This window comes from Triplophysa dalaica, chromosome 23 (assembly GCF_015846415.1).
Source record: "Triplophysa dalaica isolate WHDGS20190420 chromosome 23, ASM1584641v1, whole genome shotgun sequence".
Taxonomy (NCBI): Eukaryota; Metazoa; Chordata; class Actinopteri; order Cypriniformes; family Nemacheilidae; genus Triplophysa; species Triplophysa dalaica.
The window spans coordinates 19,749,109-19,762,752 of record NC_079564.1 but is presented as its reverse complement, the minus strand read 5'-3'; the positions used below and the strand labels follow the sequence as shown (position 1 = coordinate 19,762,752).

General features: G+C 42.6%; 2 protein-coding genes across 6 annotated transcripts; both read right to left on the bottom strand.

The window, feature by feature from the left end:
* Window positions 1-791: 791 nt before the first annotated feature.
* top1mt (DNA topoisomerase I mitochondrial) lies at window positions 792-13,587 on the bottom strand. Of its 5 annotated transcripts, none has more exons than XM_056738585.1 (23): window positions 12,931-13,587; window positions 9,393-9,493; window positions 9,193-9,266; window positions 9,047-9,104; window positions 8,918-8,976; window positions 8,521-8,566; window positions 8,412-8,437; window positions 8,252-8,309; window positions 8,106-8,174; window positions 7,714-7,985; window positions 6,617-6,732; window positions 6,426-6,547; window positions 5,957-6,079; window positions 5,713-5,900; window positions 4,618-4,762; window positions 4,402-4,545; window positions 3,372-3,554; window positions 3,188-3,256; window positions 3,005-3,119; window positions 2,797-2,924; window positions 2,139-2,233; window positions 1,257-1,406; window positions 792-1,048 (listed from the first exon to the last, which is right to left on the bottom strand). In XM_056738585.1, exons 3-23 carry the CDS (start codon window positions 9,243-9,245, stop codon window positions 946-948), a joined length of 2,322 nt encoding a protein of 773 aa, XP_056594563.1. In that variant the 5' UTR covers window positions 9,246-9,266; window positions 9,393-9,493; window positions 12,931-13,587; the 3' UTR covers window positions 792-945. The 5 variants fall into 5 exon arrangements, 4 of the variants coding, with proteins under 4 accessions (XP_056594563.1, XP_056594566.1, XP_056594567.1 ...); XM_056738588.1 differs by having other exon boundaries at window positions 8,521-8,563; XM_056738589.1 differs by lacking the exon at window positions 5,957-6,079.
* zbtb14 (zinc finger and BTB domain containing 14) lies at window positions 9,717-12,881 on the bottom strand. The gene is made up of 2 exons (XM_056738610.1): window positions 12,416-12,881; window positions 9,717-11,979 (listed from the first exon to the last, which is right to left on the bottom strand). Exon 2 carries the CDS (start codon window positions 11,963-11,965, stop codon window positions 10,646-10,648), a length of 1,320 nt encoding a protein of 439 aa, XP_056594588.1. The 5' UTR covers window positions 11,966-11,979; window positions 12,416-12,881; the 3' UTR covers window positions 9,717-10,645.
* Window positions 13,588-13,644: the final 57 nt, after the last annotated feature.

Genomic DNA, 13,644 nt, shown 5'->3' with positions numbered 1-13,644 from the left:
TGTGTGATTATTCAGTAGACACTGGTGTGTGTGTGTGATTATTCAGTAGACACTGGTGTGTGTGTGTGTGCGTGCGTGTGTGTGTGTGTGTGGATAGGCAGCAGTAGAGAAGAGATGCTGTAATATATAATATTCAGCGATCCACATTCTCTCATAGCTTGTATACATCACAGTTTAATTTGTATATAGCACATCTGTACATACAATATACTGTCTATTGTCCTTTTTGTCAAATGTGTTTTGTCTCTCACATTTATATTTTTATGTCTTGTCACTGTTTTAACCTGTATGTGCACTGGAAGCTTACGTTCACATTTAGTCATTTAGCAGAAGATTTTATCCAAAGTGACTTGCAAAGAGTTAGGGAGCAATAAGCGATATGTCACCAAGACAAATTCTTTGTGTCCAAACAAACTTGACAATAAATCTCTTTCTGATTCTGTAATGTCACTGCAGTGTGATATCAAGAGCGCTGCTGAAATCTACACAAACTCAACATGTGTCGTGTCATCTGTGCTGCTACTGTGAATCACTCGTGTGACGACAAACGTTAACATTCACATCCACACCTTTACTCTCATTTAAAGTCATCGGGTGAAGCACCCGATCAAATGTTGAAGGTCAGGAATATAAAAAAACTCCTTTACTATTCATTTCACTTGTGCTTATATTCAAATGTTTAACAATCTTCTCTTGTCTAGATGCGAGCAGTGACAATCTGCTTTGTGTTTGACGAGTTTGACAGCTGTCAGTCAAATTCAAAACAGAAAAGAAGCCACAGAGAGAGGTGCTGTGATTTTACAGTAGAATTTAATAGATCCTTTTTACATTTCACACGACAGAAAAATTCAAAACAAAACACCACAAATAATGATAGAACAGATTAATAAGGCAAGTTGAAATCTTTATGTCAGGTGTGTTTGTGTCGCTGTGATGTTGATGATGTCAGAATTGGAAGTCCTCGTCGGTCATGTCAATAGCCCAAGCAAACTTATCCCTCTGAGTTTTATTGTAGATCTTCTCGATGGGCACCTGATATTTCTTACACCTAACAACACAACATTAATCTGATGAGAAACTCCTCTTTGAGCAGTATTGGCTTCTGAGGAATCAGCAACTGATCACAAATGAACATGATGTATGATGAAGTAAGAAGTGATTTAAAATCACACGAACCGTTTGTGGTGTCAAAGCTATGATTCATAGTAAGATGCAGTATTTGATTGACATTGAGATGTCAGTGTGTGTGTGGTTACCAGGCGACAGTGATGCGAGGGTCCAGGTAGTTGAGTTTGGACGTGCCCAAAGCGATCACTTTGTTCTCCTCCCGATCGGTTTCCTGCAACTGAAGCTTCTTCAACTGCTCACATAAATTCTGAACCTTCTTCTCTTTCTTCTCAAGCAGCCTTAGAGAGACACAGAGAGAGTTTGTGTTACACCTGTATCGTATTGAAGAGTGTGTGTGTCCAGGGTTACAGAAGTGGATCTCAACCATTCTAACATCAACACAACACTGAGAAATATCTTGAAACTCAGTTGTCTTAGCTTTTTTAAACCATTCAAGTCATTTCCATGTCCACCTTCAGGAGTATCAGATCACATCTGATCAATAAAACACATCTGTACACACATACCAGTATCCATTTTTTTTCCTCATGGGAACCTAAAAATGTCCCCTTCAAGTCCAGATCTACTGGTATTGCTAGCTTTCTGGGGACAGTAGTCCCTTCACAGTGATGAATACCAGTACACACACAGCCCGTAAAATTCATCAAATTAAACTCTTCATGTGGATTGTGCTGGATTTGAAGTCAAAATCAAAACAAAAAGTCATCAGTGTGTCATCCCATCTCACTCACTATCTCTTCAACTCTTGATGGATGAAGTCGAGTTGTTAAACACGAATGTCATGTCACTTCAAATAAGAATGAAAGAGATTATTATATGGAAATGTCTTTGAAATGGTGAACTTATGGCTAAATCCTAGCTGTTTTTCCTTCAAAAAATCTCGGTTTGTCAGTGTTTGTGTTTTGGCTGTTGACACATTTAAATATATGATGCTTTTAAATTGAAATCCGCTGGCACACCATGAACTCACGCGACCTTGAGATGTGGAGCGAGTCAACAGAGTTTCTCACTTGCTGGATTTGTCGCTGGGAGTTTCTTTATGTGCGCGCTTGGCTTCCTTCAACTCTTTCCTGGCTTCTTCAATTTGTTCCTTTTTCTTCTTGATCTGTAGAATGAGACAGACAGGGTAAGATCTCACACACTCGTGTAGTGTGTTGTGTTGATATTCTTGTAGGAGATTAAGCGTCCGTTGACCTGCTGCGGGCTGATGCAGGTTTAACTGCTGTGAATCATTCTTTCTGCCATCGGCGTGTTTATTTCTGATGTTTGTAAAGCGTCTGCTATCAGAGACCTTGACCCCCGCACCGTACCATCAGCGCTCTCATTCTAAACATCTTCATTCTCTACAGTCACAAACCCACCCACAATCCAATAACATCTGACCCGTGATGTCAAGCGGCAGAGACGCACGCGGGCGTTTCACGAGCGCTACAGCAGTTACCTGCTCCAAAAAAACAAACCTACTCACACAGCATTTAACTTTAACCTCATCATGCATGCAATATCAGTACGGGCACCATTTACTGGGTTTCAAACCCTTGTCGCTGGTGTTGCAAACATCACGCTTTACCAGTTAACACATGATGAATATTGAACTGAACTTTACACTGGTCTTACCCTGAGCTCAAAGCTCAGTTAGGTGTCATAAAGGGAAAGAGATGAAGTGACCTTCTCCTGCAGCAGCTGCATTGATTTCTCAAAGGTTTTAGGTGCTGCCCTCTGGTGGTTACACAGAATAGCGACGGCTCTGTTCGCTCTGTTGTAGGACAGCATCTTCTCCTCCAGCGTCATGTCCTCTGAAACACCACAGACAGTCTGAAAACTTCTCTTTCACCAGGTGAAAAATGACAGTAAGAGTTCAGGGGTCAGAGCTGACCTGTGGTCAGTTTCCTCAGCTGATCCTGCAGCGTGGTGGAGGCGTTGAAGGTTCGAAACACTTTCGCTGTTAGTCCTGGCATGGATTCGTTCAGGGTTTTGTTGAGATAGACCGTCTAAACAGCACACATGTGTTTCAGACATCATCACACTACACAATAGCACTGGCATCAAACTCACTTACTGTGATTCTGTCAAATAAATCATCCTCTGGATCTTTGTGTTCCATGAAGCGCCTCAGGTTCTTGAAAACCTGTGAGCAAACAATAGATGGACTCATCTGACCTGAAACCAGTGGACTGATTTGTGATATCAAAACTCATCTGCAGTGATGTCACTGATTGTGTGATTAATGTTTGTCTCGTCACCTGTTTCTCTACTGGAACTTTGTTGTAGTATCTGATTGAGTCTTTGCCTAGAAAGTCGAACTCCACCACAAACTCTTGTCCATCAATGCGTTTGTGAAGAGAAATGTGTTCAACGCGCAGAGAACAACAGCCCACCGTATCAGCAGACTCATCATCCTTCTCATTCCCCGCTCGCAGGGCCAGCTGCGCGCACAAACACACACACACACACACAAGTACAGTGTGTAGTTTAGTGTTACAGTACAGTACTGTGCTGTAAATGAGAAGATCACTGAATGATAATGAGACACTTTCCTCTTCTAAATGAACATGACATTAACACAAACGTGATTTACTCTGTGGGCAGAAAAACAATCAACAAACTACACAAACGAGGAATCTGAAGCCATTTCTGTACTTTATATGATTGTATGGAGATGTCATGATTATTCCACGGCTGTCTGATACACTCCATTCTGATTGGTTAATATTCTGTCATCTTGACCATTGCAGTTTAATACTTCTAAACATGCCTGATTTATTACATATGACAGTGTTGTCAAGACACCAAACTATGGTACTAAATGTGACGATACTTGCATTTCCCGCTATCATTTTGAGCAGATTATGAAAGACTTCTGATTGGCCATTGTGTTTCCAAGCTCATCGAATATGTCTTTGAATGGCTCCTTCGCGAGCGCTTGCGCAACCAAACCCGGAAGTGTGTGAAATGATCATTGCATGGCACTCTCTACCGAGCGCTTACACAGATAACGTTTGAAACTCTGTCAAATTCAAACTTTTCATACCTTTCAATAGCGCTCAATCTTTCAAAATCTGTTCAGAAGCGCTTGAAATGATAGAAGGAAATGCAAGTAGAGTCACATTTCGTACAGACTGGTACAGAAGTTTGGTATCGTGACAACACTAAATTATATTCACAAATGAATAAACCAAACTGCCGGTTTGAAAAATTGTACATAGAATGTTGTGTCTGGTTAGAACTGTTCCACAAGAAGATGGTGACGGACGGACGGGCAGACAGACGAACCTTATCAATGAAGTAGAGAGCGACTCCTCTCTGTCTGGTCTTCATCTCTCTGGAGGTCCAGTCACGTTTGTACTCTTTCCTGATCGAGTTCACACTCATCTTCAGCTTACGGGCCGTTTCATACTTCTGCCAGTCCTTCTCTCCCTGCACGCACACACACGGTGAGCAGGTACCCAGCAGTCAGTGCTTCATGTGTTCAGGGCTGTGAGCTCTCACCTTGAGTTTAGAGCTAGGGTTCAGCATGATGTATTTGGGTCGTCCGTGAATGTTCTCCACCCAGGACACCAACCATGTGACTGTGTTTTCATGCTGCACACGCTTCCACTTGTGTCCTTTAGGAGGCTCTGGGATCTTTGAGTCTCTGAGGAGACAAAAATCAAGTGAGAATGAGATCTTATGATAAATGTTGAACTATTCATGAAACGTCACAGTCGCTGTTCTGTGTGAAAACATCAGAGTGAACCACTAAACATCATAGAGGAGAGAAAGAGCTTGGGTGTGCAATGACGTGATTTCTCTACAGAGAATCTTTTATCTGTGACAGACGGTCAGAAGGTGAAAGTGTCGATCAGAGCATGCTACACAAGTCCTAGTCCAGGCTCTTGTCCTGCCCAGACTGGACTACTGCAATGCACTACTGGCTGGACTTCCTGCTTGCACAAACAAACCTCTACAGATGATCCAGAATGCAGCAGCAAGAGTTATCTTTAATGAACCAAAGAGAGCTCACGTCACTCCTCTACTCATTAAGCTACATTGGCTTCCTATAGTCGCTCGCATCAAATTCAAGACTCTGCTCCTGGCCTACAAGACCACCACTGGTTCAGCACCCCCTTATCTTCACTCACTACTGCAGACATATGTACCCGCCAGATCCCTACGCTCTGCAAACGAACAGCGTCTTGTGCTGCCATCCCATAAAGGTAAAAAATCTCTCTCGTGCACCTTCTCCGGATCTGTTCCACCTATGATCTGCCCGCTGCAACAAGATCTGCAGATTCTGTTGCCATCTTTAAGAAACGCCTGAAAACACATCTCTTCCGTCAACATCTGACTGATCTGTTCTGACTCTTTTCTTCTCTACTCTTAAAAAAAAAAAAAAAGAATGTATGAATGAATGGTTCCGTATACTGTGTTAGGCTATATGAGACTTGTCTTCTTTTTGATTGCACTTATGCTTTTGTTGTACTTATGCTGTCCTAATTGCTTCCATTATCTACCCCACTTGTAAGTCACTTTGGATAAAAGCGTCTGCTAAATGACTAAATGTAATGTAATGTAATGTAAATGTAATGTAAATGAGAGTCTCACGCGCTGCAGTTGATGATGACGTCCTCAGGCTGGAGGCGTTTCTTCAGTTTGCCCATCTTTGGGTGTTCTCCTCGGCCACGGAACAGACCCGGAGGCTCCAGCTTAAAGTTTCCGATCTTCTCGCGGTGTCCGTCCAGCAGACAGAATCCATACTCCTCCAACAGACGACTGGCCTCCTCTTTCAGAACCTGAAGAAACACATTCAGTCACCGCTGGAGCTGCTGGAAATCTGACATCACCTCACCTGCTTCTCTTCTTTACTCTTGTTCTTCCTCTCCTCTGACTTCTCCACAAAATATTTGTGCATTTCTGTAAAGTCACACTTTGAGAGCGACTTTATCACCTTCCTCTCCTCCTTAGTCATCTCCTACAGACACAGTTACAGTGTACAGTTATTACTGTAATTCTCTTAAATTAAGAGTTTCCATTATTATTATTATCTTTAAAAGACACAAACATAGAGAGAAGCTGCTATTATTTACTGATGACACAGTACAAGCACTCATCTTCAGTCACATTCTGAAGAGTTCTGCTTTAGTGAACCGCTCACTGAAAACACGGCCATGTTATCACGTGTAATCTCAAGAGTAACAATAGATCATACTGTTTGACACTGCACTTTAATGGTTTGTGCAATAAAAAGTTCTATAGCATTTAGAGGATAAATATACATCAATGATATCTGTGTGTTGTTATAAACGGTTCCTCCTCACCTCTCTCCAGTCATTGAAGAAGTTCTTCTGAAACACATCTTTAGTCGTGTATTCGTGTTCAAGCATCTTGGCGTAGAAAGTGGCGATTTCCTCTGTTTGTGGAGTGAGTTTCAGAGGTTTTCCTGCAGACACAAACCTCCTGTTGCTGCATTCAGACCGAATATAACATCACGATCACAGCATCATCTTACCTTCGTAATTAAATGAGATGTTACTGGGCAGCGGCTCGTATTCTGGAGGAAAATACGGTCCTCTATGTTCAAGACTCGTCCATTTCTGAGTGTCTGAAGATTTGCCTTCCTCCCACCTAAACATTCACAGAAAAAAAGAAAATCAACAGATTAAATTGATATATTTCTCACATGATATCGTTATTGACAAGAGAAAAACTGAGATTTAGAACAATGATTTTGAACATAAATAATATGTAATAACGGGCAAATAGTTTGCAAAAGAAATTCAGTTTCTTCAAGACTCTTATTATGTCAGATGTGAGAGTTAAAACACTAAATCATAACTTGAAGCATTAGACAAGTATATCTACAAGACAAGGCATGACGTGTATTATCATGTGACTCAATATGTTTTGTTTGAAATATATCATATGATGAATGAAGACCGATGACGTCATGAGCTGACCTGCAGTAGTGTGACAGAACTTCAGCGGCAGCGGCTCGAGTATAATGTCTTTTAAAGTGTACGAGTGAATCATATTTATAATGTTTTACTGAAATATAAATCACTGTCGGAATGAAGGAGAAACCTTTCTTCATTCCCTATAGAAAAACAGCTTTAGAGCGTGTGCTAGTGTGCACATGCGCAGTCGCGAAGCGCGCCTCAGATTAGAGCTCGAGATGAAACATTAGCGGTGACATTCAGTTCCGCCCGTCACACGTAAACAATTGAATCGATTAATAAACTGTTTAACTTACAATTATAAAGTATACAAAATAATTTAATTACAATTCTTATAAATGATCTGAAGTCACACATCAGAGTAAAAAGAAAAATCTAATAATTACATCATTCATTTTGATTAAATACCAAATATGTCAAATAGATGTCCTCTTCTAAATATATTTAAAAGAATGACTCAAAAAGTTCATTTCTATAGGTGGCATGCTAAAGGCCGTCTATTATTATTATCTCACTTCTGAAATGGGTCTATTATTGTATGATAACACTACACAAGTCGTTTTTGAAAACTCTCAGACTAGTTTACGTTTTAATGTAAAACATGTGAATGCGTCATTCAGACAACCTGAAGGAGAACAGTCTAAAAACATACCACTTCCATTTCTCTGTTCCTTCGTCTCCCTTCTCCTTCATCTTTTCTTTCTTCTTCTCCTCGTTTGTCTTCATCTTTTTGGGCTTTTTCTCTGGTTGGTCCCGTTCAGAACTTTCACTCTTTCTTTTCTTTCTGGCGCTGTGATTCTTATCTGCCGTGTCGTGTTTCTCATCAGTCTTCTCATCTTTGACTTTCTTCTTCTTTATCTTGACAGGGGGACTGGCCTGCGGGTCAGCCGCTGAATGACAGCCGTCATGATCTTCCGTCTTGATCTACACACACACAGACACAGGGGAGAACACAAACACAGGTTCTGGATCTGTGTGAGATGTCAGTGTTGAGATGTTTTAGACCTGATGTGAATCTGCCGTTTGCGCCTCAGGATCACACACGTTCACGTCTGCTGTTCTGTCCTGCTGCACTTTCTCATTGTGACGCTCTTTGCTGCTTTTTGAACGTGACTGAGAGTAAAACACACAACACAGTTCACAGAAGAATCATCATGTTCACGTTTGAAGTATTGAGAGTAAAACCAAACCTTGTGTTTGTTGATCGTCTCTGATGAATGTGATTTCTTGTGTCCATCATTCTGATGTCTGGAAGAGGAGAAACATTACATGTCTTTTGTTCCTTCAGTTTATCTGTTGTGTTTGAGAGATGATCAGATGGATCATTTGCGTGTGAAACTGAACACTTGCCTTTCAACAGGACCTACTGTAACATTCTGCAAAATAAACGTGTGAGGGGACATTTTCAACATTTAAACAAGAACACGTGTCAGATCTTAAATGATTTATGAGGTCTCACCACATCCATCTCATCCGTTTCTCCAGATGTATGCTTCACTTTACTGCTGAAACACATCATACCGTCACATATACACATAAGAATGAATGAATGACACCAGTGGTTTTCAAACTGGGGACCCAAGATGGATGCAGGGGCCACATATTTTGTGGAATTTATGAAATAAAGAAAGATAGATTGAAACATCAGACAAATATGCCCACCAAACAATAGAATTGATGTTCCAGCATTGCATAACTGAATGTGTTTTGGTTTATTTAAAATTCTTGATGTAAGATTTTAAGTCTTTATTTGGGGTAATGCAAAAGTAATGCACTCTATGGAATAGATAAACGTTTGAGTACCACTGGATTACACACACACGCACGCACGCACGCGTACATGCACGCGCACACACCTGATATCCACAGACACCAGCAGAGATTCGTCTATTGATGTGACATCTGAAGGTTTCATCTGTTCAGACAGACGGATTTAATCACACTGAACATTCATGCAGTCATGAGCTGTGTCATCATGTGTTCACCTTTGAGCTGTGAGCGCCGTTCTGCTTCACTTTAGATGAAGATGTGCACTTCTGCTCTCTGACACACACACACACACGTCATGTTTCAATTAAGATCGCTATTATACACACACGCAGGTTATGAAATATGTGCGTGTGTGTCTGACCTGCTGCTGTGTTTTTTCGAGCTCTTGTCATGCGATTCCTTCATCAGTTTCATCCTGTAAATTGACCAGCATGTCTGTAAAACACAGATGATGAGAAGCGTGTGTTGTGTAATAAACCCCCTCATGATCACATCTTTCACAGAATCACATCTAAATGTCATCTCGATGATTTCAGTATTTTGAGTTGTGAAGCAACATACCTTGTTAAAGTTTCAGTTCAGACGGATCTCACACACTCACACCTGAACGTTTTTAAAAGTTCCTCATCTAATCAAATGCGCAAAATCAGACGCAGCGCCACCTGCGGGAGAAACGCGCACATGAGCTGACACGCGCGCACGCGCAGACACATAGGCCGCGAGCACGTCAGGTTTAAAATCTACAGTAACACCAAACAAAATCAAGTGTGCTTTTATAAATGATCCAGTAAAAACTACATCCGTAACGATACACTTCAGCTTTCTATTCGGCACAACAAGGTGTTCAAGATTCTAGTACAAATTGTAAAAACTGAAATTCAAATAACTTATTTCTATAACTTTTGTTTTAATAACATTCGTCACTTTGTTAAAGCACAGACAACACTCAAGGTTTATGTGAACGTTCTGCGTGTAAATAAAGCCATTAAGATTAAGACATTTCAATAAAAAGATAAGATTTAAGAGAGAACTTATCAGGGCAACATTAAAAAAAGAAAATAAAACAATGGATTCACAGACAGGACTTGTGATTAATATGATCGATTGATCTGTTTTGACTGAAATTAACTTGTCAGTGCAGTTGCTTTGTCTCAAGTGACTTAAATATCCTAATTTAACTTAAGGTTCAGTTCTGGCTTAATCCAAGCCTCGTCTGTGAACCCAGTCAAGCAAGAGGATTCAACAGAAGTCCTGTGGTTAAAAGGATCATTACTACATTTGTATCACAATATGTCATGGGCACAATATATCTTTACACGCCTAGTAAAAAAACATATGTTGATATGCTACTTTAATGACAAATTGACTATAAAACGTGGAGTCCTTCACGTTAATGAAGACGAAAGAACAGCATTTTTGACTGAAATGATTCATCAGTCTTTTATTACAGCAAAAATATCTCAATGTGTAAATCTTCACATGTTTCTGAGAGAAACTGATGGAATGAAGTAGCGTGTAAATATCTTCTGCTTGAATTCATGAACCGCCGTCGCTCTCTGTGTTTTGGACACGTGTAAGGCAGGTAAACTCATCCTCCCTCCAGCTAGCATAAATACTCACATACATTTGGTTTGAACTGTACAGTAAGAGAAAAATGCACCATTTACATAAAAAATGAGAAAATCAATCAGTGTCAATCAAATGTGTCTAAAACTAGAGAAAAGAAAACTAAACGAAAACCAGATCTGGGATTTAAACAGTTCAACAGTGGAATCATCATGAGACGAGTGGCTGAGAGAGTCAAATGAAGCGTGTTATGAACAGGCTATAGACTCCAGCTGCTGCTCGGCTTCAGCGGCCATGGCTGCGGCCTGAAGCTGCTCCGTCTCGCTCTGCAGACCGCCCGCACTCAGCTGTTTGCGTTCGCTGTGCATGTTGTTCTCGTGCCGCTTCAAGTCGGACGCTTTGGCGAAGGCTTTGGTACACGAGCCACAGACGAAGGGTTTCTCTCCACGGTGCCGCCTCTCGTGGTCCTTCAGGTGCGACTTGTGTTTGAAGGCCTTTTCGCACATCTGACAGGCGAAGGGTCGCTCGTTGCTGTGCACACGCTCGTGTTTCTTCAGGTCGGGCGCGCGGATGAAGGACTTGCCGCAGTCTTCGCAGCGGTACGGCTTGAAGCCCGTGTGGATTTTCAAGTGTTCTTTCAGGTGAGCCTGGGTGGTGAAGGCTTTGGTGCAGATCTCGCAGATGAAGGGCCTGTCAGCCGAATGCAGCTTCTCGTGTTTCCTCATGCGGTTCTCGTCCATGAAGGTTTTGCCGCACACCTGACAGGCCAGCTGATCTCTGTGGCCGTACAGCAGATACTCGAACTTCATGTCGGCCGTGGCGGTGGTCCAGCCCGGGGGCTGCTCGTCCTTCACATCGCCCATGCTGTCGGCGAACGACAGCGTCTGCGTGTGAGCGGCCAGCTCTTTGGGTTCGGCGTCCATTGCCTCCACCTCCTGGTCGTAGCCGGCCACCTTGTGCACCTCCTCCTGCGCCAGCTGCTTCAAGATGTCCTCCTGCACACGCAGGGCGTTGTTGGGGGACTTGTCCAGGTCGTGGTTGCCCTGACCCTCCTCCATAATGTCGTCCGGCGACGGGTCATCCTGCTCCCCGAGTACCTGCACGTCTCCGTCTTGGTTCAGAGGAGGATCTTCTGTGGGAAGGCCCATTTTCACCATGTCGTACGGAACGCCGGCGTCGCTGCTCTCGTCAGGGGACACGTCCCGTTTCTGAGTACAAAGTTTGTCTAAAAAGCGGATGCCGAGGATCTGTCCCGAGGACATCATGAGGTTGACGTCTTTCTTCTTGACGGAGATCTTGGCCGTGTACATGTAATTGAGAACTTCTTCGAAGATGTCTGAGCGGATGAAGTCGATCTCGATGACGGACGAGCTGTCCACCTCGTGCTTCTTGAACAGTTTTTTGAAGTAGTTGCTGCACGCGGCCAACACGCAACGGTGCGCTCGGAACTTCACATCCTCCACCACCACAGCGATGTCGCAGTGCTCGCCCTCCAGTCTCTGCTCGTTCAGTAACTTCAGAAAGATGGTTTTGTGCTCATCGTCCACATACTTCACCGTCTCTGTCATACTGGAGCAGCTCTCTGACACAACAAAAGACAGAAACGATATATATATATATATATATAGACAGATGTTGAGTGAAGGCAATGTTGTTGTGTTTATAAATGACGAAAACCATCCTCAGATTTTCAGACACGAGTCATTTCTCATGATGTTCACATCAGTGTACTTACAGTACGGTAGTAAATATGTAAAACATGGTGTCTGCCCGAGCCAACGTTACTGTGCTGCACTTTTATTTTGTGGCTATGAACATGTATGATGGTGTTGGATATTTGAATTGACAGCACGTGATATGTTTACAAACACAGTGTGCGCGAGCTGCGTAAACGGTTTCATAATGGGATGAAAATCAAATCAAAATATCTCTTCATCAAACCCAACAAACAAAGCGTGACAGTTACAGGTGTATGTTTAGTCTCTGAGAGAAACACATTTGTTCACATGTATGAATACCTTGCAGGACACATGATGTTCTGAATGAACCGACACGAGCCACAAACGACAAACCTCTTCATTTAAATTCTGAAAATCCGAGAGCTTTAATTCTCATCAAGATTCATTTACGCTCTCGATACCGCGTCGAGTCAATAAAAATGACGTTTTATCGTGTCGTTTAAGTATTTCTGCGCTAAGTTAACGCTCCTTTGCTTCGCTGCTGTAGAAGCTAATCTTAGCATTAGCACGCAATTCGTCCCCGAATACTTCAATCGACATCGATCGAGCAAAACACAAACAATCCGTCCGGTTTCCCTCAGAACGAGCCCGGAGACGCGCGGGCACCGGGACGCGCTCGGTATAAACGGGCACTCGTCGTGGATTGCGGCGCGCCGAGGGCGGATTTAGTGGCGCGAGCAGCGCGGGCCGTGATGAGAACACTCCCGCGCCGGGCGCGCGCAGCCATCCCGCGCAAAAACATCACGCTTTATTTCAAGCGCTTCTTTAATCCGCTCGGAAAATCAGTTTCTTACCGTTAATGTGCTGTTCTGCTCCACTGGGAAAGTGTGTGTTTGATGTCACGACAGCCAAGGGGGAATTTTATACTTTGTTGTTGTGTGCGAGGCCGAGGACGAGCACAGGGAGGACGAGCACAGGAAGAACGCGCTGCGCCGGCGCGGAACTGCGGAGAGCGAGTGACCGAAGCGCGTACGAAGATGCGGGCACTGCTGCGCAAACAGCGCAGTTGGGCCACTCGCAGAGGTGCGCAGGCACGCTTACGCAAAGGACGCAAAACTCTGCGGGAGCTCAACTATGATGCGATTCATTTATTTACTACAAATAATATATGTAAAGCATGTACCTAATATTCAGATTTAAACGAACTGTTGATGAAGCATAAAACGATCCACTGGTTTTATGAGTCTGGATTCTCTATTCAAGTACAGAGACAGTATCCGATATATCATGATATTTACCACGATGATGCAGTCGTGGATGATGTTTAAATCAAACTGTCTCACTTCACACTATTATGGTTTTATATGAAAGTATCCTACTGTTGAACACAAACATAGTAATACTACAGACAGCATTTCTAGAGAGTAGTCTAGTGGTTTTACGATGGAGATACTGTGCTCACTATAACACAATATTATATGCTGTCCTAGTGTATGTTCTTGTATTTTAACTTATGAAATTGAAATGGTTCAGATATATTACAGAACTGTGTTCGAGTCAGCATTACT